Raw genomic sequence first — 24589 nt, forward strand, 5'->3', positions numbered from 1 at the left:
GAAGAGTTCTCTCTACAGGTGATAAATATGTTGCCTCCCAGCCTCTTGTGTATATACTGAGTTTGGACTTTGCTGTCCAGCAGATACGAAACTTAAATTACCTGTTCACAGCAGGAGGTCCTAGAGTAACTGGGGTCAGATGTTTAGAGTGTTAATTTGGAATGTTTATAAGGGCTATGATTTAGTCATATTTAAATCCACAATATGAGGATGACACTTCCCCTATCAAGAAGCTGTTTTGATATTTGTCCCATTTCACCATTATATCTATGACACCCTCAAATATCTCAGAACATCTCAATACAATCACATACCATGAATATATGGTGAGATTGGCTGGCTAAGAAATAGAGACCCCAGGACTCCTAACGCACATTTTGCTTTGGCTTTCTCAAGGAGTAAGTGAAACATTAGGTTTACTAATATCAGATGGAGAAATGTAGTATTTAATTATTTGCCAAACCCACGTAAAAGGTCGTCCACTACTGGACAACCCCTTATTTATGGCCTCAGAGTGCTGCGTAAAATGGAAAATAAAATCGTACTTCTCTCAGACTAGCGCAGCTTGTCTGCTATTAGCCCGTTAGTCATCATAAACCATTAATTTCAGCCGACTAGCCCTGAAGCCTTATTCTTCCACAGGGATGGAATTGTGGAGGCTGCAGCTGATCAGTGGCCGCTGAATGGCTGCAGCGGTCACCTGACATTGTTTATGGGAGGGGGGACGAAAAGGATGACAATGCAGAAGCAACACCAATCTAGTAGAGAAGTATAAATTTATATAGCAACCTGGGACTACTAATAGGTTGTCTAGTATTGGACAACCTCTTCTAGGTCCTTCATGGTGAAGACCAAATACCGTATATTCCTGATATTTGGCCTAAATCTGTCTAATATACTCTGAAAAACATAACTATTGACATTCTCGTTACGTTCATGTTTATTTTCACTATCTGTTTTCTGGACACCCCATAAGTCATCCTGTTGTAGGACAATTTTTAGCATCTTCCATAACCTAAAAAGAGTGATTTCATTCAGCCATCCGAGAAATGTAGGTAGAGGAAATAAAACACGGCTTCTGGTATGTGACATGGCTTTTGTTAGCCGCTGATTGTATCTGTGATTGTATCCATGTACGTGCTCGCTACTGTATACAGCTTGTTCCTTGTGCTAAGTCATAGGGGCGGCACTACCAGGAACACATCCCCATGGGGGCATTGAATAAGTGCATGGCTTGGAAGTCTGTCCTGTCCCAGAAATGTGCTGTGGTTTCCTCTCTGGGAAAGTCCCAGCTAGTTTGTGATCCTCTGTGATTTCTATGAAGTCTCTTTTTCATTGTAGTCAAAAATGCAACCAGACTACTAGCATACTTCAGGATTATTAGCCAAGGGCACATCATGAAATAACATGTTAATGTTTGCAATAATCCTTGGTTGCAAAAATAAGCTATAATTTGAGGATATGCACAAATGTCATGCTACTGTTAGCATATTTTTATTTCTGGATGTTGTCAGCAGTGAGTTTACGGCAAAAGTAGAGACCATTGGACTAACCTTTTGCACGAAAACGATCTCTACCATCAGTCTGAAATATGTGTCCATATACCAGGTCGTACTAATTACCGTAGATAGTAAAAACTTATGCAGATTCCTTCCAAAAGGTTATGAGGTTCAAAGATAAGTTTCATGGTCTCATCTTTTCTGCAGACTTTTTTTTTTTTGTTTGTTTTTGTGTGTGTATTAAATATGCTTATGCAAAACGGATAGCGTATGAACAGTACAAGGACCAATGCAGCTCAATGTGTTGGACTGATGGTCTGCATGTGAAAAATGGCAGCATACTTTGGTCCGTATTCTGCTTTTCTGTGCATTGCAAAAATGGATGGCCATATGGGTTACTGTCTGTACGTCGTGCATTTTTCTCAGATCCCTTACAGTTACAAAGATAGCAAACCGTGTTTGACCTTTATGTTCATGAAATTGTTCATGTAAAAACTGCCATATTGATAGTACGGTACACGGAAAGGTAAAAAAAACACCCTGGGAATATGGATGTAAAACACCGATACAGGAGACCCAATGGAGAAGTAAAAAGATCAAGGTTTTTTTGTTTTTTTCTTTTTTAGAATGGAAAAATGATCGCTATTGCTTACACATCTTACCCGGCATCCCAATATAAATAGGTTATGTTAGGGCAGTACGCTACATCCTCTTTATCTAAGTATTAGAGCATCTTTCACTAGATTTCCAGCCTGCTGCATAAAATATAAAAAAGCATACTTGCCTCTGGGACCGGCGCCGCTCCTTCGATCCAACCAGTGTTTTACCCTGTTGGTTGCCAGATGTATGATGTGGCTGCCGATTGGCTGCAGCCCCCTCTATGCTGTCAGAGGGAAAAGCTGCTATGGTGGACAAAGTAGCCAACTTTCCTAATTTTTACTTTAAATTTTACTTCTAGTTGTGCTACTAATATTTATACAATGAATATCTTAGTACAGGACCAGTAGCCACGGTATCACCCTTGGTAGACCACGCAGTGCAGACTGTCACATAGGGACACCACCCGCTATCTACACTTTTTCAGCACAGTATTCAAGTTCGCATCTAGTTTTCAAGTGTTGCCAGGATATGTCGGCAGCATTCTATAATTGTCGTCTATGGCTGAAATTAGCTATTATATGCTCCACAGTGGCACAAGTCGGTGACAGACGCCCTGCATATACCCTGTGAGCTTGCAATATGATTGTGATCTGAAGTGGAGCGTGCTTGGGCACACATGCATGGTACGCCTGCTATATGTAGTGTATGGAGGTATTGGACTGCTGCTCCCTCCTCGCCCCCAACATAAAGCACATCATCTTCATCTCCTGCACTCCTTATACAAGTTCCCTCTCGCTCCACACCAGTTCACTACTGCCGTCTTGTTTATTAATGTGGTTATTGGTAGACTGATGCTGGACTCTTCTCTGCCCCCACTTAGAATAGGGTATGGTTCATTTATCCCATGCTTGTTTCCCAATAGTGTAGAAACTGTTCAAACTCCAATCCACTTGGCAAGCTGTTATCGTAGCCACGCTGTGACGTGCATGCCAAGCTGAGCCATGAAGAAATGCTGGGGACAGGCACCACTAGAGATGCCTCCAAAGGAAAGAATGGACAATTATGCTCCAAATGGACTGGGAAAGGTACAGGTAGGGGTGCAGACACCAGCAGGGAAGCACTGCTGATCAATCAGTGTTTCTGAATGATTAACGGAAGCGGTCACGGGGCCATGGCACTGTGGACTATAATGGCCTGTTTAAAAGAGCCAATAATTAGGAACGCTTATTCAGTTATCGGCTGGTCAAAACACGGAAAATATATCAAATTAGCAAAACATTAATTCATCAGGTGCCATAATTTTTACACATTCATAAAAATTATGGGCAGCATGTCTCCCTGTGTAAGCGGGAGATGTGCTGCCGATAACTCGATGTGTGGGGACAGAACAGTCAAATTGGTGATAAGTCAAAACAATCACTGTTTCGTTCGCCCGTGTAAACTGGCCTGTTAAGGACCTTTGATCAGGCTGTATTTAGCCTATCGGCGATTGTTTTACCAGACTTGATCTGCATTTCTAGATAGGCCATAAGAAGCAGGCACATTTAATCTTGTAAATTTACTTTTATAACTATCTTTTTGACAAATTGCTTAATTATCTAGTTTGTGTTTTGAAATTTGGAGTCAGATCATTACATTACAGGGTACCATTTTTTATTTATTTTCTTTAGATGTTTGCTGCCAGTTGACTTTTATCCAAGATTTAGTTCAAGCCTTCAAGGTGAATGTGGGTTACAGTGGACAGCAAATACTTTCTACGTCAAACTGCTAGTATATGTGGAGAATATACTGGTTTATTACTTTCTGTTGATACAATCTGTTGCACTAAAACATCTACTTTCATGTATCCGTTCCATCTCCCACCACTTTCTACTTGACGGATTTCTGTCCGTTACCATTTTCCTGTCTCATGACCCAGCCTACACTAACCACATTTTTCTACCTGTCACAACTGTGACTGTTTTCTGTGGGCTGAGATAACTTCTTATAGCAATCTGAGTGAGAATATGGAACTGAAATTAGCCTTTTTTTAGTGACCTACTTCTAGTTTCCTGAGACTTTGTCAGGGTTGTAGTTCAGAAACCCATATCTTTCTACGTCCTGGCTCATTCACGTGAGCCTGGCCTTATTCTCCTTTTGTGAATGATAGTTGCTACATACTGAGGCAATGTGCCAGTCTTTGGGATAATCTGCTCTACTAGATGGTCTGTTACTGCCCTTCGAGGTTTCTGGGCCACATTGGAAGAAGAGTTGTCTTCGGCCACACAATGAGCTTTGGTCATGTACCTTTGGTGTCGCCAAACGTTCTTCCTTTGGAAACTGTACTGATCATGCAGAACTGGCATTGGTGTAGTTTCTGTGTTCCAGACGGCCCAGTGGCTAACCATCCCACTAAACCTGATGCTGTGCAGGGTCTCACTGGGGACCCTTGGCAACTGAACATTCACCCTCCCCACCTCACTTCCAACACGTCAGGTCACCACCAAAGGTGTAATTAGGCCAGGTAGCTCACAGCCTATAGAGCCTCTTTCTCTCCTTTCTTCTTCTTGACTTTATTCATTTGTTTTCAGTCTGTCTGCCTTGTTCTTCATGCTACACTTCCTCCTTATTGCCCAGTTCCTTTATCTTCCACCGGTTTGCGGCTTTTGTGCATGTACTGAGACAAAAGAACGGTCAACCATTTTGTTCCACATCTCCACTCGCTCTCTGGGATCTAGGAGCTCCTGACTGCTCCCCTGATGCCTCCCACGCCAGCTGGCTTACCGGAATTCACAAGGAAGAGGAGCCATGTAGGCTGCCCCACCACGCGTAGTTCTACAAGTAAAGCAACATGTGCTTTCAGTGTGCAGTTTGCAAGTGCTACTGAGCAGCACAGCTTTAAATAAAATATACATTCTTTAGAATTGTGACATTAGTAAGAATCAATATGCCTAGCCCCAGCCACACAAATGTTGGATCTGGACACATACCATCCTCTTCCCTTGAACATATGGACTGTTTCCCAACCATAAGCTCAGTGAATGGATGCATGGGTACATCACACTACAGCACATGGCTGGCAGTTTTTCTGTTTTAGCAGCTTAAGGATGGCTTGTTTCATCTGCATGGAGAGCTCCTTTGACCGCATGTTTACTTCACACTAAAACCTTCCAAATGCAAGCACCACGCCTCAAATCAACTCCAGGCCCTTTATCTGCTTAATTGAGAATGACATAACGAAGGGATTGCCCACACATGTCCATGAAATAGCCTTGGAGTCAATTGTCCAATTACTTTTGGTCCCTTTAAAAACAGGGTGGCGCATGTTAAGGAGCTGAAACTCCTAAACCCTTCATCCAATTTTAATGTGGATACCCTCAAATGAAAGCTGAAAGTCTGAACTTCAACTGCATCTGAATTTTTGTTTAAAATTCATTGTGGTAATGTCTATAACCAAAATTAGAAAAATGTCTCTTTCCAAATATATATAGACGTAACTGTATATGATGTAGTCACTATTGACAGCAGCATCTAAAGGTACCGTCACATTAAGCGACGCTGCAGCGATATAGAAAACGATGCCGATCGCTGCAGCGTCACTGTTTCGTTGTTGTGTGGTCGCTGGAGAGCTGTCACACAGACAGCTCTCCAGCGACCAACTATGCCGAAGTCCCCGGGTAACCAGGGTAAACATCAGGTTACTAAGTGCAGGGCCGCGCTTAGTAACCCGATGTTTACCCTGGTTGCCAGTGTAAATGTTAAAAAAAACAAACACTACATACTTACATTCCAGTGTCTGTCGCGTCTCCCGGCGTCCGCTTCCCTGCACTGTGTAAGCGCCGGCCCTAAAGCAGAGCGGTGACGTCACCGATGTGCTCTGCTTTACGGCCGGCCGGCGCTGACACAGTGCAGGGAAGTGGACGCCGGGGGACGCGACAGACATCAGAAGGTGAGTATGTAGTGGTTTTTTTTTTTTTTTACATTTACAATGGTAACCAGGGTAAATATCGGGTTACTAAGCGCGGCCCTGCACTTAGTAACCCGATGTTTACACTGGTTACCAGTGAAGACATCGCTGGATTGGTGTCACACACACCGATCCAGCGATGTCAGCGGGTGATCCAGCGGCGAAATAAGGTGCTGGCCTTCTAGTTCCGACCAACGATATCACAGCAGGATCTTGATTGCTGCTGCGTGTCAAACACAACGATATCGCTATCCAGGACGCTGCAACGTCACGGATCGCTATCGTTATCGTTGTTAAGTTGTTCAGTGTGAAGGTACCTTAAAGGGTTAAACAGATATGGACGGTGCCGACACTGATCGTGGTTGATACAGCACATTGCCAGCTATAGTGTACAGCCAACAGCTGCTGGATTGTCCCCTGTGGGGGGATGCTATTCTTTTATATCACAGGTCAGGAAAAAGACTATTGGTGGTCATTAAGGGGTTAAGGGACAAAGTCTTGTGCAACTTGCTTCCAAAATTACAAACAATATAATCTTGTTGGATCTAAGTGTGACTCCATAGCCTTCCTGTTGTGGAACTAGAGTCTCCATGTTATCCTTGCAGAACCCCTAACTTACCATGTCATGGCTTTTTTACATTTGGTAAGTAGGTTACCGGGCGTATTCACATTCAACAGCTATTAGTCACTAGTTATGGTCTTGGTGAGACAAAGCGTCAGTTCTCACCTCTCCATTGTTTCGTCATTTTTGGTAAAAGGTGACTCCATATTGTGTAATAGATGGCTTTTGTGCCAAACAGAAACATTGGTATGGCCAATGAAGTGTAAGAGGGAAGATCTTGGTCACTTGGGGGTGTTGAATTTCTACGGCTGATAATTTTATACTACTGGAGTCTTCCTCTGTATGGGGGTGTCGGGAGAGTCGTGTATGGGGACATTTTAGTCTGCATATTTATTTTGTTACACTATCTAAACCTTTATTCTTGTAGAGAACATAGGGGTTACTCTCCTGCTTGATCAGGTCCATTTTCCACAATGGCTGTCTCTTGTCCATCTGTAGATGGGGCACAGCTGGGAGGTTTCTGCTGCAGCTGCTCCCCCTACTGGACACAGAGGGAAGAGGAGGGGGGGTATGGCTGTTCTGAGACACAAGGAAGATTTCAGTTTCATTTGTAATATGAGACAAAATAGGCTGAAAAGGAGGAGATTGAGGCCAGGCTATTTTTACCTTTTTATGCTTTTCCTGTGTTTAGCATTTCTTTAAAAATAGCCGTTCTATTTCATATCTTACCAGGCTACTTCTGTTTCATCATTTTATTTATTTTTATTTATTCAACGTTTTTGGCATAAATTGTCTCACAACTACAGCGCTGCCTTTACCAAAACCTTTAGTGATGATGAACTTCTATTCTTATACCCTCACATCTCTACTTCTTGTAGACCTTACATGATGAATTGTGCTTTGGCTATCTAGATAAGCAGCCACATCTGAGGTTATCTAATGGTATTGTGCTGTTTGTTGTACGACTAGATATGTCAGCCCGAGTTCCTGCTGGTTACTTGACCACTGTTTTCTTCAATTAGCAGTATATGTGCAATAAATATGGCATGATAAAATCATGACATCTCCAAATGTCGTGGCAGCGGAGGCTAGGGAAGTGTGGTGTCACAATACGGAACTTTTGTATTGCATCCATTTGTGGTGCAATTTCTTACAACTGATGTTCTCAAAATTCAAAGATCTTTTACTTTTATAGTCCCAAGAGAATAGGAACTGATCTGCAGCTCTCAGCAGCGGTCACTACACAGTGTGTGGAGCTGTGCCGTACACCCCTCCAGAGCGGATCGGTGGGGCTGCTAGGTATTGGTCCCGCATGACCTGATACCTATTGGTAGGATACGTATTAAATTATACATTTCTCTACCCTGGGTAGCCCCCTTTAAGGAGCTAATGATGCTTATTAAGCAGTACCCTCTATTTATAGCAGGGGTGGGGAACATCCGGCCCATGGGCCGTATACGGCCTATGATACAATCTGGTGCGTCCCACAGCTACTTTGCCCGTTTTCTGGCCTCAGGCCCTTTAATTCTTCAGAGGTGTACACGGGCGGCTGCTATGTGGCCTGGCGCCACCCCCATTGCTCATTCAACTTATCGGCACATTGACGCCGGTACAGTTGAAAGCCGTGATGGAGGAGAGAGCGTCAAACGGTCCCTCTCCCATCACTCCCCCTCTGCTTGTGACTCGGCGGGTGTGCAATGATGTCACTTCGTGTGTCATGCTGTACCAGCAGTGGAGCCAATGAAACTGGAGCAGCAAAGCCTGGAGCAGCATTGGGAACAAGGAGGAGGGATGAGTATTGTGTGTGTGCGTGCGTGCAGGGGCTGCATTATACTGTATATTGGGGGAGTTGCGCCTGCACTATATTGTGTTGGCGGGGAGCTGCACTTTACTGTGTTTGGAGGGGGAGCTGCACTAAACTGTGTGTTGGTGGGGAGCTGCACTCTGTGTTTGTGGGGAGCTGCACTCTACTGTGTTGGGAACTGCACTATACTGTGTTGGTGGGAGCTGCACTGTACTGTGTGTGGGGAGCTGCACTATATTGTGTGTGTGGGGGGAGCTGCACTATACTGTGTATGTGGGTGGTGCTGCACTATGCGGTGTGTGTGTGGGGGGGAGCTGCACTATACTGTGTGTGGGTGGGAGCTGCACTATACTGTGTGTGTGGGTGGGAGCTGCACTATACTGTGTATGTGGGGGGAGCTGCACTATACGGTGTGTGTGTGGGGGGAGCTGCACTACACTGTGTATGGGGGGAGCTGCACTACACTGTGTGTGGGTGGGAGCTGCACTATACTGTGTGTGTGGGTGGGAGCTGCACTATACTGTGTGTGTGGGTGGGAGCTGCACTATACTGTGTATGTGGGGGAGCTGCACTATACGGTGTGTGTGTGGGAGGAGCTGCACTATACTGTGTGTGGGGGGAGCTGCACTATACTGTGTGTGTGGGGGAGCTGCACTATACTGTGTGTGGGGGGAGCTGCACTATACTGTGTGTGGGGGGAGCTGCACTATACTGTGTGGGGGGGGGCTGCACTATACTGTGTGTGGGGGGAGCTGCAAGTTATTGAAATGTTTGAATAAATATACTGTAGTTGGATAATGTTTAAGTTAATAATTTTATACGGCCCATGAACACCATTATAAAATTCCAAATGGCCTTTGACAGAAAAAAGGTTCCCCACCCCTGATTTATAGTATAGTTGAGCGGACGCTAGTTTGGTTGCTTGATACGCTGATGTTGTGATCAGTATTGCTCATGTATCCGGTGTCTGTACCTGCTCTTTCTTTCCGCTCTGTTCAGTCGGACATGTTTTAGTCTGCTCGCCCTCCCTCCATGACCCCTAGGCTGGTATGTTTTCACCAGTGTGGTTTCCTGCTGTTATTGATGTTCTGCCTCAGCTGCTGGAACCACATAAATGTCCTGGTCAGAAGCTCCTGTCTATAGCAGAGATCACTGTGTATTCTCAGCTGTTCCAGCTACGTGGACAGTTCAGCTAAATATGGAGATCGGAGGGAACAAACCATTTGCTGTGTTATTCATTACTGATCTGCTGCAGTGATCCTGTCTTGACTTGCTCACTGCTTCACTTTTACAATTCATTCTTCATCTTTGTACTCTGCATTAAAATATTTTTTTTTCTTTAATAGGATTGTGAGATTGTAAGAAAGGACATATTTACTATGACCAACAATTGCTATCTTCAGTAAAAGTGTTGGCTTTTTACACTGCACCAGTCATTTATACTAAACGAACATACACTATGGGGCCTCACTGCTGTCAGGACTGTTCTTTTGCCATCTATCAGGCTCGTATGCCATGTTATATTGTATAAATGTGCAGCTTGCTGTACTTTCTTCTACAGCAGGGCACTGCAATTATGTATATTATATAATGTGTGTATATATTTTTTTAAAAGTTTATAGCATATCTACTATATAATTGTCTAAGGGGTACTTCCGTCTTTCTGTCTGTCCTTTCTGTCGCGGTTATTCGTTCGCTGATTGGTCTCAACAGCTGCCTGTCATGGCTGCCGCGACTAATCAGCGACGCGCACAGTCCGGAAGAAAATGGCAGCTCCTTACTCCACGCACTCACTGCCCGGCGCCCGCATACACCCCTCCGCTCACCGCTCACACAGGGTTAATGCCGGCGGTAACGGACCGCGTTATGCCGCGGATAACGCACTCCGTTACCGCTGCTATTAACCCTGTGTGACCACCTTTTTACTATTCATGCTGCCTATGCGGCATGAATAGTAAAACGATCTAATGTTAAAAATAATAAAAAAAAATAAAAAATCGTTATATACTCACCGTCATTCGGCCCCTTAATCGACAACAGGCCTGCCTGACTCTCTGGTGACCGCTCCATGCTGCGATCTCCCGAGATGATGACGTGCGGTCTTGCGAGACCGCTACGTCATCATCTCGCGAGACCGCAATGCACTCCTGGGACCGGAGCGAGCGAGGAGCGTCGGTAAAGGCCTCGCTTGGATCCGGGAGCTCCGGAAGGTGAGTATTTAACTGTTTTTTATTTTATTTCTTTTTTTTTAACAGGGATATGATGCCCACATTGCTATATACTGCGTGGGCTGGGCAATATACTACATGGGCTGTGCAATATACTCCGTGCGCTGGGCAATATACTACATGGGCTGTGCAATATTCTCCGTGCCCTGGGCAATATACTACGTGGCTGTGCTATATACTGCGTGGGCTGGGCAATATACTACATGGGCTGTGCAATATACTCCGTGCGCTGGGCAATATACTACATGGGCTGGGCAATATACTACGTGGGCTGCGCAATGTACGGCGTGGGCTGCGCAATGTACGGCGTGGGCTGCGCAATGTACGGCGTGGGCTGCGCAATGTACGGCGTGGGCTGCGCAATGTACGGCGTGGGCTGCGCAATGTACGGCGTGGCCTGCGCAATGTACGGCGTGGCCTGCGCAATGTACGGCGTGGCCTGCGCAATGTACTACGCATACATATTCTAGAATACCCGATGCGTTAGAATCAGGCCACCATCTAGTGTTAAATATTTGCACAATGTAAAGAGAGCTTTACTCTTGTGTAAGTTAGAGATATTTGAAAAATGTTCTAAAAAATAAAATTAAGGCCCTGATTCATAGTTCTAAGGCTGGAAGAACACAAAGTTCATCAATTTCAAGCTATAACATATGATTCAGAGGAAGGTAAAAATCATATGATGCAGATGATAATGGCCCCATATTAGAAAAAAATTGCTTTTTTTTTCTCTACATAAGGCAATCAGACTAGCTCCCTGGATCAATGTCCCATCACAGAATCTTGAACAAATGTATTATTATAGGTACAGTACTCCTTGTACTTTTTTGTAATGAATCAACCATGAATACATGATATGGCAGACGTTTCCATAATTTCACTGCTCTTACAGTAAAGAATTGATATCTGTGGTTATAATTACACTTTTCCGCTAGACCAGGAATGTCAAACTCAAATACACAGATGACCAAAATTAAAATCTTGGACCAAGTCACAGGCCAACCTTGATATTTATTTACAAAAAAAAGTCCTACTAACCTCATTATCGTCTTTTTGTGGCTCGCTATGGTACTATGATATTTATGCATTTAGCAATTATGCTTTGGAGCCATGCATTTATGAAGTTGTCATGTATCTAGTGCAGAGTGAATTGTGTAGTATAAATTTTCTATGTTCTTATCTCTTTTTACATGCAGTATGCCCCCCACCTCCAGAACCAGAAAATGGTGGATTCGTTTGTCACCCTCCACACTGTGAAAAGCCCTTTACCTCGGGTAGTGTCATCGAGTACTTCTGTGCAGAGGGATATATGTTGAAAGGAGACTATAAATTCCTTACGTGCAAGAATGGAGCCTGGAACCCACCTATGGGAGTAAGCTGCAGACTTAGCCAAGGTAAGTTCACTTGTTTGCCTAGGTTTTTTTTATAAATGAGTATTCTCAAGTTGTGTCTTGAGCAGCTCAGAGCAATGCAGTCTCCTTTCTTCATGGCATAACAGGGCAGGCAGGTCTGTTGAGTAGTAGAACTGTAATATTAGTAGAACTACAAAACGCAGCACACATTCTGTATAACACATTCAGCTGTCAGTGGTTTGTTCTGTTCTGGAGTGTGCACTATTATAACTGTATTTAAACAGCGTTCACAGGATATTTGAACAAGCACATACCTTGGGAGTGAGACTGACAGTGACTGGTAGACCTGCTCTGAAAGCTGCCTGGCTGGTGATTTTGCAAGACTTATAACTGCATCCCTCTTTGGAAGCTGGAAGTGAAGGAGATGAGCAGCTAACTGCTGTACAGAAAAAAGTTGGCTGGAAAGAGCTGACTATGATGTTAAGAGTTAACTCCTTTCCTGGAATGTAACTACTGTGTACACTGGGTCTGGATCTAATGGCTGAACTCCATGGAGACCAGCTGTACACTATAAAAGATACAGGCTCTCACTGCAGGAGGACAACTGTCGAAATAAGCAAAGTCTGTTGTAAATTTGCTTATTTTTATGCTGCCTAACTTGTTAAAGCAATATAAGAACTTGAGAATACCCCTTTAAGTTGGGTTTGCTAATTCCTCACATTGAATTTTAGAAACCAACAGAAATACCAGCCTGGGGGTCCCAACACTTTCGATTGTTGCGTCAACTGCAAGCTCCGTGGCCTTGATACTGCTCCTTATTGTCTTATTTGTTCTGCTACAGCCCAAAATCAAGTCTTTCCACCATAGCAGGTAAGTGAATGCTTGTCAGCAGATCACCCACTTTCCTAACCGTCATACGATGTGCACATGAGCAAACTTCAGCAGTGAGCGCAAGTAGATGACTAATGGTTTCTGTAAAACCAGAAAAACCAAATTCAGTAATTGCTGTAATCTGGACAACTATTAGTCTAAATTGCCAGGAAATGTTTAATTTGCTTTTATAGACTTTGTGGGAGTTGTGCATCCAAAAAAGTGTGATATAAACAGGTCTTTTTCGGGACCTGAATGGTTTGAGGAAGTGTCGTAAAATATTAGAAATCTAGAAACCTAAATCTAGAATCTGACAGCAGTTCCTAGTGCTGAAACACCATTGAATATAGCAATTAATATGTCCAGTGCGATATTATCAATCTATTGAAATGCAAAAGGAGTTCTCAGAAAAGGAGTGCCCCTTTTAGGAGATGGCAAACCTATAAGTAAAAAAAATAAAAATCTAAACTTCTCCCACCCATTGCAATATTAAGAACCCACACTGTGTGCTGAAAAATGGACATGCCTCCTTATTTTGTTTTCTGGACACATGGGCCACAAAAAAAAAAAAGCCACCAACGTGTGTACTACTGACTACTCCATAGAACACAGACTAGAAAAAGTATATGTGCCAAAAACACGACTAGAACATGTACATGACAAACTGTTGTTGGAGTGAGGCTTCACTAGGTACAATAGCCAAACCACAATCTCCTCCAAAAGGAATAATGGCTCCTCTGCAGATGGCTGTCTCAGGGTTCCTCCCCTATTCACTACAGTATTGGAAGGCATGTGAAAGGCCAACTCGCCACTGCTTCTATGCCAGCTGGTGGTGGCTGCAAGTAGGCTTACTGGCCAGGCATTGGTCTCATGAGTGAAAATAAATAAAATAAGTGTTCTTCCCTTCCCCCTTCTCCGACATGGAGCACTGCCGGTAAGACATTTGCTGGTAAAAGGGAAGGGCTTACAGTAATGGTTACCTTTCAATTCGTGCTCCTGTAGTTTTCTTAGATTAAACCTGGTGAAAAATGAATATCCATCTTCCTTTGTAAATTCCTAGCCGGTGAACATGACTATAAACATCACACATTTATTGCACATGTACAGTACTCCACCAGCCATAATGCTCATTTCTAAAATCGGGGAGAAAAAGAAGCTGGTGTCCAAATACCTTGTCAAGGAGGACCAGTCACCGGGTCTAAACTGGCCAGGGTTGTTTTTTTTTTTTTTTTCTTTTTTTTTTGCTTGTTTTCATCCTACTGCTCCCCTGAGTGTTTAGGTTTTTTTGTGCTTTAATCGGCCATTTGTTTCCAAGGATATGGTCCCATTTGTTTATGGTCTTTACCAAGGGGGCGTAGCTCACCTGGTAATTATGCACAGCTGCCTAGTGACACGCCCATAAGGAATCCTCTGAGCCACGCCCCTTCGGAAACCATTGCAAATTCACACTAAATTATAATCATCTATGATGGATTAGAAAGAAAAATGTTTGTTTTTTTATTCACACTTAATTTCTTGTTTTTAACAGGCGTGAGGCATGTGTGCCAGGGGAGCAAGTATCTATCATGGTTGATGGTGTGCAAGTTGCCCTTCCTTCCTACGAAGAAGCCGTGTATGGCAGTGCAGGAAACTGTATCCCTTCTGCTAGTTCTCGTGTCCAGATAGTATTATCTGAAGGACCAGGCGAGGATCAGGACCTACAGCAAGAGGTGTCTCGCTCTGACACTGGGGGACAATCTATGGGGTCTAATTATGTCACAGACCAAACTATGGCGACTACTTCACAGCACCCAGCTGGCAGCACACAGCGCTCAGAGACTGTACTGGTCCACCAGACTTCTTCTCAGTGGGCAGCTGGAGCAGGGAGCCGGACACTAGCACGGGAAGGAGCAGAGTCTGAAAACAGTGATGTGCAAAGTCTCCTGTCCCTGTCCTCCGAGGAGTGCACAGACGGTGAGTCAGTCTGCATCACAAGCCTGCAGAAATGGACAGATGGAGTTTCTAATGCTAGGACTTCTTGTCTGTACCCTTCATCTCTTTAGATTGTAACAGGAACATAAGTAATTGTAGTACTTACCTTAATACGCTAAACTGTTAATTTTTTGATAATTTCTTCTTCTTTTTTTTTTCCATCTTTTAATCTTCGATATTATTGTACAGGGAAACTATGGCAATATAGAAAAGAGTGGTATAATTGGCATACCGTAACAAACCTTTAAATATCTAGCAATAAGGGGTTATCCAACTTTTGATGAGGAAAAAAAATTAAAAAAATCAGTAGTGGACTTTTTATAAGCTATCAATTTTGTGATCGTTTCAGCCAATTCATGTCCTCAGTGGTCACATACTGTAGTACTGGCATCATGGCTCCCAGCATTCAGAAGTAATTGCTCTGCTACTCTTGTCACCATTGCGGACACTGGCTGACAGTCACATGGCAGCTCCACTGCGGACACTGATTAGCTGACACAGCTGGTTGTGTATAAAGACCAGGGGGCACTGTTGGCGCTTGCGCTGGATTGGCAGGAAACCTAGGCGAGTGGCATTAAAACATCTGCTTTTTTTCCATTTTTAAATTTTTTATATTTTTTTCCCCTATTTTGGATATGCTTGTTGAATAAAAGATTGACAGAGGAAGCATATGTGTGCTAATCACACTAACAATAATGGTAATAGTATGATTGCTGACGTTTTATCTGTTGGATTAGATTTTTTTTTTTTATCTGAGGACGGAGAATTATGACCCTGGATGTAGGAATTATGTTTCACAGGATTAAAAAGAGGAAACAGAAAAATTCTCCACTTCTGTAACTACTGTACCTTTTTAAAGAGGTACTACAAGGTGAAAAAAAGGAATTATATCCACACTCAGTCAACAGGCTCATTCTTTTTACCATTCCTATGTGCCACTTCATGTGATTTTCCAACTGCTCGCTGAGACATCAGAGCAGAGTCCTGTGCTGCTCCTCAGTGCTCCCTGTTATGATCTGGTGACCTTGGAGCCGCATGAGACTTTCTCTGGAGTAGGTGGTACCTGTACTGACCGCAAACCCTAAACTGACACCGCAACTAGAAGTAGCCGTGGGGTGTACCTAACACATCCTAGACACCTCGACACAGCCGGAGGACTAAATACCCCTATAGATGGAAATGGGAATTCTATCTTGCCTCAGAGCAGAACCCCAAAGGATAGGCAGCCCCCCACAAATATTGACTGTGAATATAAGAGTAAAGACACACACAGGCAGAAAACAGGATTTAGCAAAAGAGGCACCTCTAGCTAAATAGAAAAGGGTAGGACAGAGTACTAAGCGGTCAGTATTAAAATCCTAAAAATATCCTCAGCAGAAAATACAAAAATACCACATCTAACTAAAGACATGGCATGTATATCTGCATCTCCTGAGAATCCAACATGACTGAAAAATCCAAACACAGTCTAAGCTGGACAAATAAACACAATGAATTGCACTGAATTGTAAAGCACACAGCATGTGTGCTGCAGAGACAAAAACAGAAACTTATCTTAGCTGAATTGGCAGCAGAGCAGGAGGAACCAGACAGAGATGAAACACCTCCAAGAACAATGGACAACTGGCAATGGCTAATGGATCCTGCACACCTAAATAGCCCAGTCAGAGCTGCAATCAGCAGAAACACCTGCCCAGGATTCCAACCCAGAGGCAACTGCACTACCACCAACAACCACCGGAGGGAACCCAAGAGCAGAATTCACAACAGCTCCCCCTCCACTTTGGGATGCTACGTCACAGGTCAAGGGGCATGATTTGCTTCTGTTCCCTGTGCAAGCTAGCCCTATGACCATGCTTCAGTGGCTGTGTACATGCTTATTGTTCCCCCTTCTGTTCTATACTTGTTTTGCACTGCTCTTCTGTAACAAGTATGTGTACTCTCTTGGCTTATTCTGTGCTTCCTCCCTTCTCCTTTACAACCCTTGTGACATCTCAAAGCCTCTCACCGCTTCCCCTTCTTTCACAGATTGTATGTGACATGTCAAGGAGGGTGGAGAGAACCATGAGTTGGCAAGTAAGAGTTGTAAAAAGCCACGACTGTACACATACTCATGCTGTACTCCTTCAAAGCTCCTGCGTGACCCACAAACCTCCCAGTATTGAACAGCAAGGCGAGGAAACGTCAAACATGCACACGACCATGGAGAGTCTTGGGCAGGGGGCTAGCTTCCATAAAGAGCAAGAATCAAATGGCTCCCCCTGATCTGTGAGGTAGCATGTCAGGAGCCACATCAGTTCTGGGATGTCGGGGAGTAGTTGTGAAATCATATGAAGAGGGATAGGAGACCTTATAGTGTCAGGACTCAAATACATTTTTTTTCCGCCCGAGTACACCTTTAATGTGAATGACAGACACATTTTCTAATAGTTTTTTTTGGATAACCCTTTTTTAATTTTTTGATATATTGTTATAGCAGCCGGAGCTGCCATTTTCTGAGCCACAGCCTCAAATTTAGTGTATAGACAATCTGTCCCTACCCAATGAATAATCGAGTCTTTACTCACTCACAGCGAGCTCTCCAGAAACGTAACTTCCTGTTCCTGCGCTCGCTTACTGACCCTGGAGGATATTGGGGGCGCCCTCATCGTCAGTGCAGCCACGCTCTGATCTCTAATGAAGTATATCGTGGCACAGCTGTGTCGGTGCTCAAGATAGGTTGCCCACACCAGTAAACATATAGGAAGTAAATAACTTGGCACTCAACTTGTGTATGGTGATGATTTTAAGAATTAAATATTTATTACTTGGATAGCAGTCCAGCATAAACGTTTCGGTCAAAACAATGAGACCTTCCTCAGTAGACCGACTGCTTGTCTGATGTAGAGGGTCACAGGGTATAGGCTGGGTCCTATATATTAGTTGTGAATGGACCTCTAAAGAAAAACGATTTCCCAGGTAAGTTGGGTGTGAACACCCGGACACCGCGTTGATGCACATCATCTATCCATGACATACTGGAGCTGGGGCCACAGTGGCACCTATTTTGATAGGACTCTCAAGGAGACCTTAAGCAATTGATTTTTGTGCCATTGCACGAGCAACCATTTGCCAGTATATACGATACCTATACTTTTATGGTGAGGAACACATTGTTACGTGCCAACACATTGGAGATTATCCTATTCTTTAATACTACGGTGCATGTACCTATTTTTGGCAACCTTAGCTACAATCCTTACCACAAATTTGGAGAACTATACGTTCACACACAACTTACCTGGGAAATCGTTTTTCTTTAGAGGTCCATTCACAACTAATATATAGGACCCAGCCTATACCCTGTGGCCCTCTACATCAGACAAGCAGTCGGTCTGCTGAGGAAGGTCTCATTGTTTTGACCGAAACGTTAATGCTGGACTGCTATCCAAGTAATAATTATTTAATTCTTAAAATCATCACCATACACAAGTTGAGTGCCAAGTTATTTACTTCCTATACGCTCTGATCTCTGGCTTCTCTCTGAAGCCGCTTGCTCACTGGACTTCTGGATTTAGTGAGTAGCTGGAGATCGGAGCGTGCCCTCATTAACAGAGTGGGCCACTGGGCTTTGCTGTCAATCAATCTCGGGGATAGTCCTAGATATGCAAATCTGAGGGTGTAGCAGTGCTTTGGCCACAGCAGGGGTGTATTGAAGCACTGTCAATTTCATATGGATTAATAGTGAATTTTTCTGCAGCTACACCACCAATGTATGTTACTGGTATGATGTGTAGAGTGGCTAAGTCCCCTCTATTAATGTGTAAATGGCTGAATTTGTAGTTTGGTGGTAATGGACTCCCTTTAAGAGGTGTTGTCTCTGCTTGGCGCCGCTGTCCTAGCACTTTGTGCGGGGCTGTCACTACGAGGCTTTGTGTTGGCCGCTTGCAATTGGAACAGGTATCATTTTAGGAAATGAATTTGGATCGGTCTTGTCTTTTATAGCCTTGAATATCCTGCTTTTTGATGAAAAATAAAGCAAACCTGTATTTTTTCTTTCTCTGCAGATATCCCTCTGTTGAAAGAAGCTTGATTACCTCTGACTTGTGAGTGGACCTGCAGGATCTCTACAATCTTCCTGCTCTGCACTCCTGTAGTGGCAGGAGCTCTGGAGCTGACAATTCGTGCCTCCCCCCACCTCACCATTTCACCGAGCACAGACCATGTTCTCCCACTGCAGAGCACTGGGAGTAGACGGCCTGCGCCTTGCTTGCAGAGGTGTACAATTATATCTCATATGTATGTGTTATACTATAGGCTATATACTGATATAGGAATACCCCCATGATGGGGGCTGGGTCTTACTGCTGGCACTTATCCCTACAAATTATAATAGTGCCTCTTGGCCTTCCCAGTGTTTTCAGCACTCACACAGAATTACTTGCGGCTTTCCATAAAGCATACACTCCCATGTACATCATATATATACGGTCCCTTGTAATGGGCCTTTTGACTCAGGCTGGCGCTAATCAAGTCTACTAATGCAGTAGGCACCATGCAAAATGTCCAGTGCAATATTTCTTGTCCAGAGCAGCACAGGGCATGGACCCCTCATGTCTCAGATAGGGTCCTAATAAGCTGTCTGCATTTCATACCTACAGTTTATTAGGGTTCATATTATGTAGAAATACATTGTTCACCTTGTCAGAGTGGGTTTAATCTTTATACAATCTCTGGTTTCCTGTTGTGGAGCATCCATGTCCGCAACATTCGCTGCCTTGTGAAGACTAAGGATTTTCTCATAAACTTGACCCTTTCTACCACAAAGCCGTGCTTATCTAAAGTTGAGTGCAGTTATAAAGGGGAAATATATTACAGTGTTCTACAATTCCAGATCTTAAAGTTGAAGACCATATTTGCTCTCTAAATGATGGCCAATTTTAAATGTTAAACGTAAGACCACATGAATACTTCCATAGAAGTAAATCTATGGACCCGAGTCCCAGAAAACAACGATGGTTTGGATACTGGCTTGGCTGTCAGTCCACTTACACTTTACAAGAAAAAGTGGTAGCGCCTTTTTTTTCGATGAATTGACAGTGTAAGGGAGTGTATAGTTAACAGTGTACACTACCCTATGATTGACTGTTTCGACTCTTCCTTCCTAGTTAACCAAGTAATTGGAGAATTCGGGTGTAGGAATTTCGGAGCACGGTCACCGTCGTAGGAAAATTTGACCCAAATGCAGTGCTTTTATTGAAGCACAATGCAAATATACAAACCGATTTTTTTTTTACTCCAAACTGAAGCCTTCGTTAGGCGAGTATCTATAGTATCGTCAGCGCCTCGCCTGACAAAGGTGCTGGTTTGAAAGTCGAAAACCAATTTGTGTATCTGCATTCGCCCTCAAAGTATTGCACCTGGACTTTTTTAAGTTTCCTCTGATGTTGACATATATTCCTACATCCCAATTCCACCACACCTTTTTTACTTTTAAGGCTTTATTCTACAAAAAAAGTTTTTTCTCAATGTACTCTAGCATCATGTTTACACTTCTATTGCTGACCGTAAACTTTTTTAAATGCCTGAAACATATTTCCCCTTTTTAAATACGGGATTTTTCTCACTAAGGCTTGGAAATTATAAAGGGTAAATTTATTTTTGAAGGCAATAAGAGTCCAATCCACCAAAGCTTGTACCATAGTGCATGAAATCGGTAACACTGTGTGCCCGGAAGGTAATGTGTTAGTGGTAAGGCCAAATTGGAAAAGGGGGATGAGGTCAGGTAGGAAGTGACTGTCATAATCGGTGAGGTGTGGAGGTGTAATGGGGTATTATGCAGGAAATCGTGACCAGAAGGTTAATGCTTTAAACGCACAATATTCATTAAGGTAAACTGGATGTTATTGTGCAAAAGATACAGGAACCGCTGAGATGGCGGATGGGGGGGATTTGTTAAGCAGGAACCGAGAAGGGAGATTGTAATCTTGCAAGAGTGTGTATCATTTACTACATGAGACTAATGTCCCACGCACACTCGCACAAAGAACCTGTGGATGTGGGCATTCTTGTGTAGGTGTGCATATGATAGTGTGTGTTTGCTTTTTTGGGCCTTTTTTGTGCCATTGATGTCACAAATATAAAATTGACTGTTCAGAGACTACACTGTGGGGGATCAAAATATTTTTGTGCCACCAAACCAATCTTCTTTTTGCTAAAAACCATAAAGTGAATCACATTGAAGAAATGCTGATAAAACGACCTCTTGTACACAGCGGGCGCCATATTTTTGAACAAAAGCAGTGACAACATGGCCTGTTCATCGCTCCACAGTACAAAAAGCTGGGATTTGTAAGGCACTTTTGGGGTAGATTTGTTATTCTCCTGTAATATCCTGTTTGAGCACTACATGATACGCTTAACGGTGTCAGCACTGGCTCTCCGGGGATCATGCGCCATTCAGCGCTGGCTTCACTCTCCTCGCCTTCAGACTAATCTCATCCGGATGAGGGGCCAATATGCTGAAACTGCACCAGAGGAGAGTATAGATGTTATTTTACAAAGGAGAATCCTAGGGGTTCAGAAGGTGTTGTCCAAGTAATAGATTACTCCTTTAAGTCAATAAATCCTGATGATAGTTACATAGTTAGTACAGTCCCATACAACAGAGGGATATCCTATATGATAAAGAGAATGGGGTATATGTACAACCACAATAACTCTGGTTTTGCCCGAAAAGAGCCAATTCAAAAACAAAGGTAAATTACACAAGGAAAAAAAATGCGTAGAATTGTAATTATTTGGGAGGTAAAGTAGATCCTTAAAGTTACCTGTACATCTGGGGGTACATTGTGTACATGGCAACATAATATACACAGAAGTAATACACTTTGCTTTATTTTAACAGGATTCAATTCCCATTCTTAATACAAAGAAAAGATCCAATCCCACTTATTTTTTTCCATGTTAATATCTGTTGCCCCTGTGCAGAAATCCTAATACAGCCAGGGTATATGTATTTACAGGAGACTGGTAAAATTCCCCCCATTGTGTCATGTCTTGATGGTCATTCCACCAGACGAATGCTGGGCTTTCTAGTTGGCTGCCAGCACTGTGTAGATGGCGGCGAGGCTTTTCTTCTTGTGCGGCACTTATTCTGTCTGTCTTTCCCACAATCAGATGTGCAATATACAATGAGATGTGCGAGGTTCTGGGACCTGTGCAGTCATTCAACGACTTGTAAATAACTTTCCACAGACTCCTTTGCAACTGTAACCAAGGCTTTGCTTTAATTTGTGGGGGTCTTTATTTTTTTCATTTTTGTTGGAGTGGTGACAATTCCCTTCTCATATCAGGTGATTAGAATTCCTATTCGGTGGCTACAGAGTTTAGAACAAAGGCTACAGCGCTGATCGTCACATGAGAAAGTGCAGAGAGAACCACATGCATGGTGATCTAATGTTTACCTGGTGTACCGTGCAGCGCGGCAGTCATCCGGTGGCGCCATAGTGGGGGGGCACTGCATGCAGAAACCCCTCTGGGGCCAGGATGATATTACAAATACATCACAGCTTTATTCCCTCTGCTCTGACTGTCAACCTGGACATTGCTGTGGGGCTGAAGATAATATTTTAATATTTGTACAAAGTAATTTAATTTTAATTGTTCTATGTATATAACTGCATTTCTAAATAATAAAGTTTCTTTTAAAATTAAACGTTGTAATTTTGGGGGGTTTTAAAAGAAAAAAACATTGTACTTTGAATATATCTGATGTGAAGAAACTTATATCATTATTATATTATTAGAATGTACAGGATATAAGGTTCAGTCCACACAGTTGGGCACACGCTCAGATGGCACGTGCCCAACCGCGATCACAGGATGGATGGATGTTGAGACCTGTCCACCATTGGGGTATATTGTAAAAGAACAAAGTATGACATGTGATATAGTTTTCTTTTGCCGTGGCCTTCTGTACAGGAAAGTGTAGTCAGCGGTGCTTAGTTATACAACATGTATGCAGTCACATACCATCCAAGTGAAGGCAAAAAAAAAAAGGTCTTGGACTCTTTCTGGTGAATGACTGTCTATGGTGACGTTACATTGTACACCTGGAAAAGCTTGCAACATATGTTGTTGGCTAGGTGCACGTACGCCTATGTACTACATAAAAAAAGTATCCAGTTTCCTATCATTAGATGCTTCCTCGTCTTCTGATGTCCCCTTCAGTCTAAATGTTACTTTGAAGAGTTCCCATTATTAATTTTGCATGAAATTACAGGACCCAGACCTCCACAAGTTTGCTACACATCTTCACTACCGCTACCCCAAAAAAAGCCACTCTGCAATGCACTTCTTATCTTTATCGAAGTAGAAAGTCTACAACCCTTATGGCGAACAAGGGACCAGTCCTTTGTTGAATGATTAACCACTTTATGAATTTGGTGCATCTTTCAGCCATCATGCCCCACTGCAGAGACTGAAGTATTTTTCTGTCGCAACTTACAGTAAGTAAAAAAAAAAAAAAGATGAGTACATTATTATTAACTTGTTTGCCTCTCCCCTTGCTAAGCTTCTTCCACTTTTGAAAAATCTGGTAGCAAAATTGGTGATTAAAATTCAAAATGCGGCACATTTTTTTTTTGCACAACTATGAGTTGCATAATCATTTTGTGATATTCTAATGGGTCTTACACCAGAATTTTGTCAAACGCTGTTTGAATCATGGCTTCCAAGTCCATACTTCACCCTGTGGAAAGCCTTGAGCTCATGTACCGCTCTGTACGCAACCACACACACACAAATCTGCTACACATTTTGGCACATTGGTACAACCAATCATTTAAAGGGAACCCGTCAGCAGGATTGTGCACAGTAACCTACAGACAGTGCCAGGTCTGCGCCGTTATGCTTTTTAAAATGACACCTTAGTAAATGAAATCCGTCTTGTGGTTGTTGTTTAATCTTGTAGATTGTAAGCCCTCGCGGGCTATTCCAGTTGTGACTTGTATTGTCAAGATTATTGTACTTGTTTTTATTATGTACACCCCTCCTCACATGTAAAGCGCCATGGAAAAAATGGCGCTATAATAATAAATAATAATAATAATAATAATCTGTATTTCCAGTTTTGAGTTATTGAGATAATGCTCCGGGGCGGACTGTGTTTTTTTTTTTTTCCCCCCCCCGTGTTCTGTTCTCATCGTCACCATTGTGTGGCTTAAATGACAGGTCACGACCTTCAGTGACCTGTCCCCTATTTTTAATACTGCGCTTGTGCAGTTAATATTGTGGTCTTCAAAAAAAAATTAAATAAAAAATAACTTCAACAAAAGGGCTTTGCATGTACTGTAGCATCTATCAGCAAGCAATGCTCTCAATCTGCACAAGTGGGCTCCAGTGCCATTTTGTTGGAGTAAAAAAAAATAAAAATTGGGGGCTACTGTGCATGTGCCGCTGTCGGTGCCATTTTGCTGGAGTTAAAGAATAAAAAAAAATTGAAGACTACAATATTAACTGCGCAAGCGCAGTATTTAAAATAGGAGGCAGGTCTTTGACGGTGAGATGTCATTTAAGCTACAATGATGAATATGAAGCCAGAGCACGAAAGAGTCGCCCCGGAGCACGAGCACATTATTAACTAAAAACTGAAAATAAAGATTAAACAACAACCACAAGACAGATTTCATCACCCAACGTATCATTTTGTAATAGTTTTTAGCAGCGGATTTTAATGATTTGCCCACATGCGTTCAGCATTGCATAACATTCCTCA

General features: G+C 42.9%; 1 protein-coding gene across 1 annotated transcript in view; it reads left to right on the forward strand.

Annotated features, from left to right (window-relative positions):
• Window positions 1-22528, forward strand: part of SUSD6 (sushi domain containing 6) — a 56128-nt gene extending 33600 nt beyond the window's left edge. The window contains exons 3-6 of the mRNA XM_077263332.1: window positions 11836-12033; window positions 12723-12861; window positions 14390-14814; window positions 18879-22528. Coding sequence (XP_077119447.1) covers window positions 11836-12033; window positions 12723-12861; window positions 14390-14814; window positions 18879-18904 — 788 coding nt within the window. The 3' untranslated portion in view covers window positions 18905-22528. The remainder of the gene's footprint in view (window positions 1-11835; window positions 12034-12722; window positions 12862-14389; window positions 14815-18878) is intronic.
• The last annotated feature ends 2061 nt before the right edge of the window (window positions 22529-24589 follow it).

Source organism: Ranitomeya variabilis, chromosome 1 (genome assembly GCF_051348905.1).
Source record: "Ranitomeya variabilis isolate aRanVar5 chromosome 1, aRanVar5.hap1, whole genome shotgun sequence".
NCBI lineage: Eukaryota > Metazoa > Chordata > Amphibia > Anura > Dendrobatidae > Ranitomeya > Ranitomeya variabilis.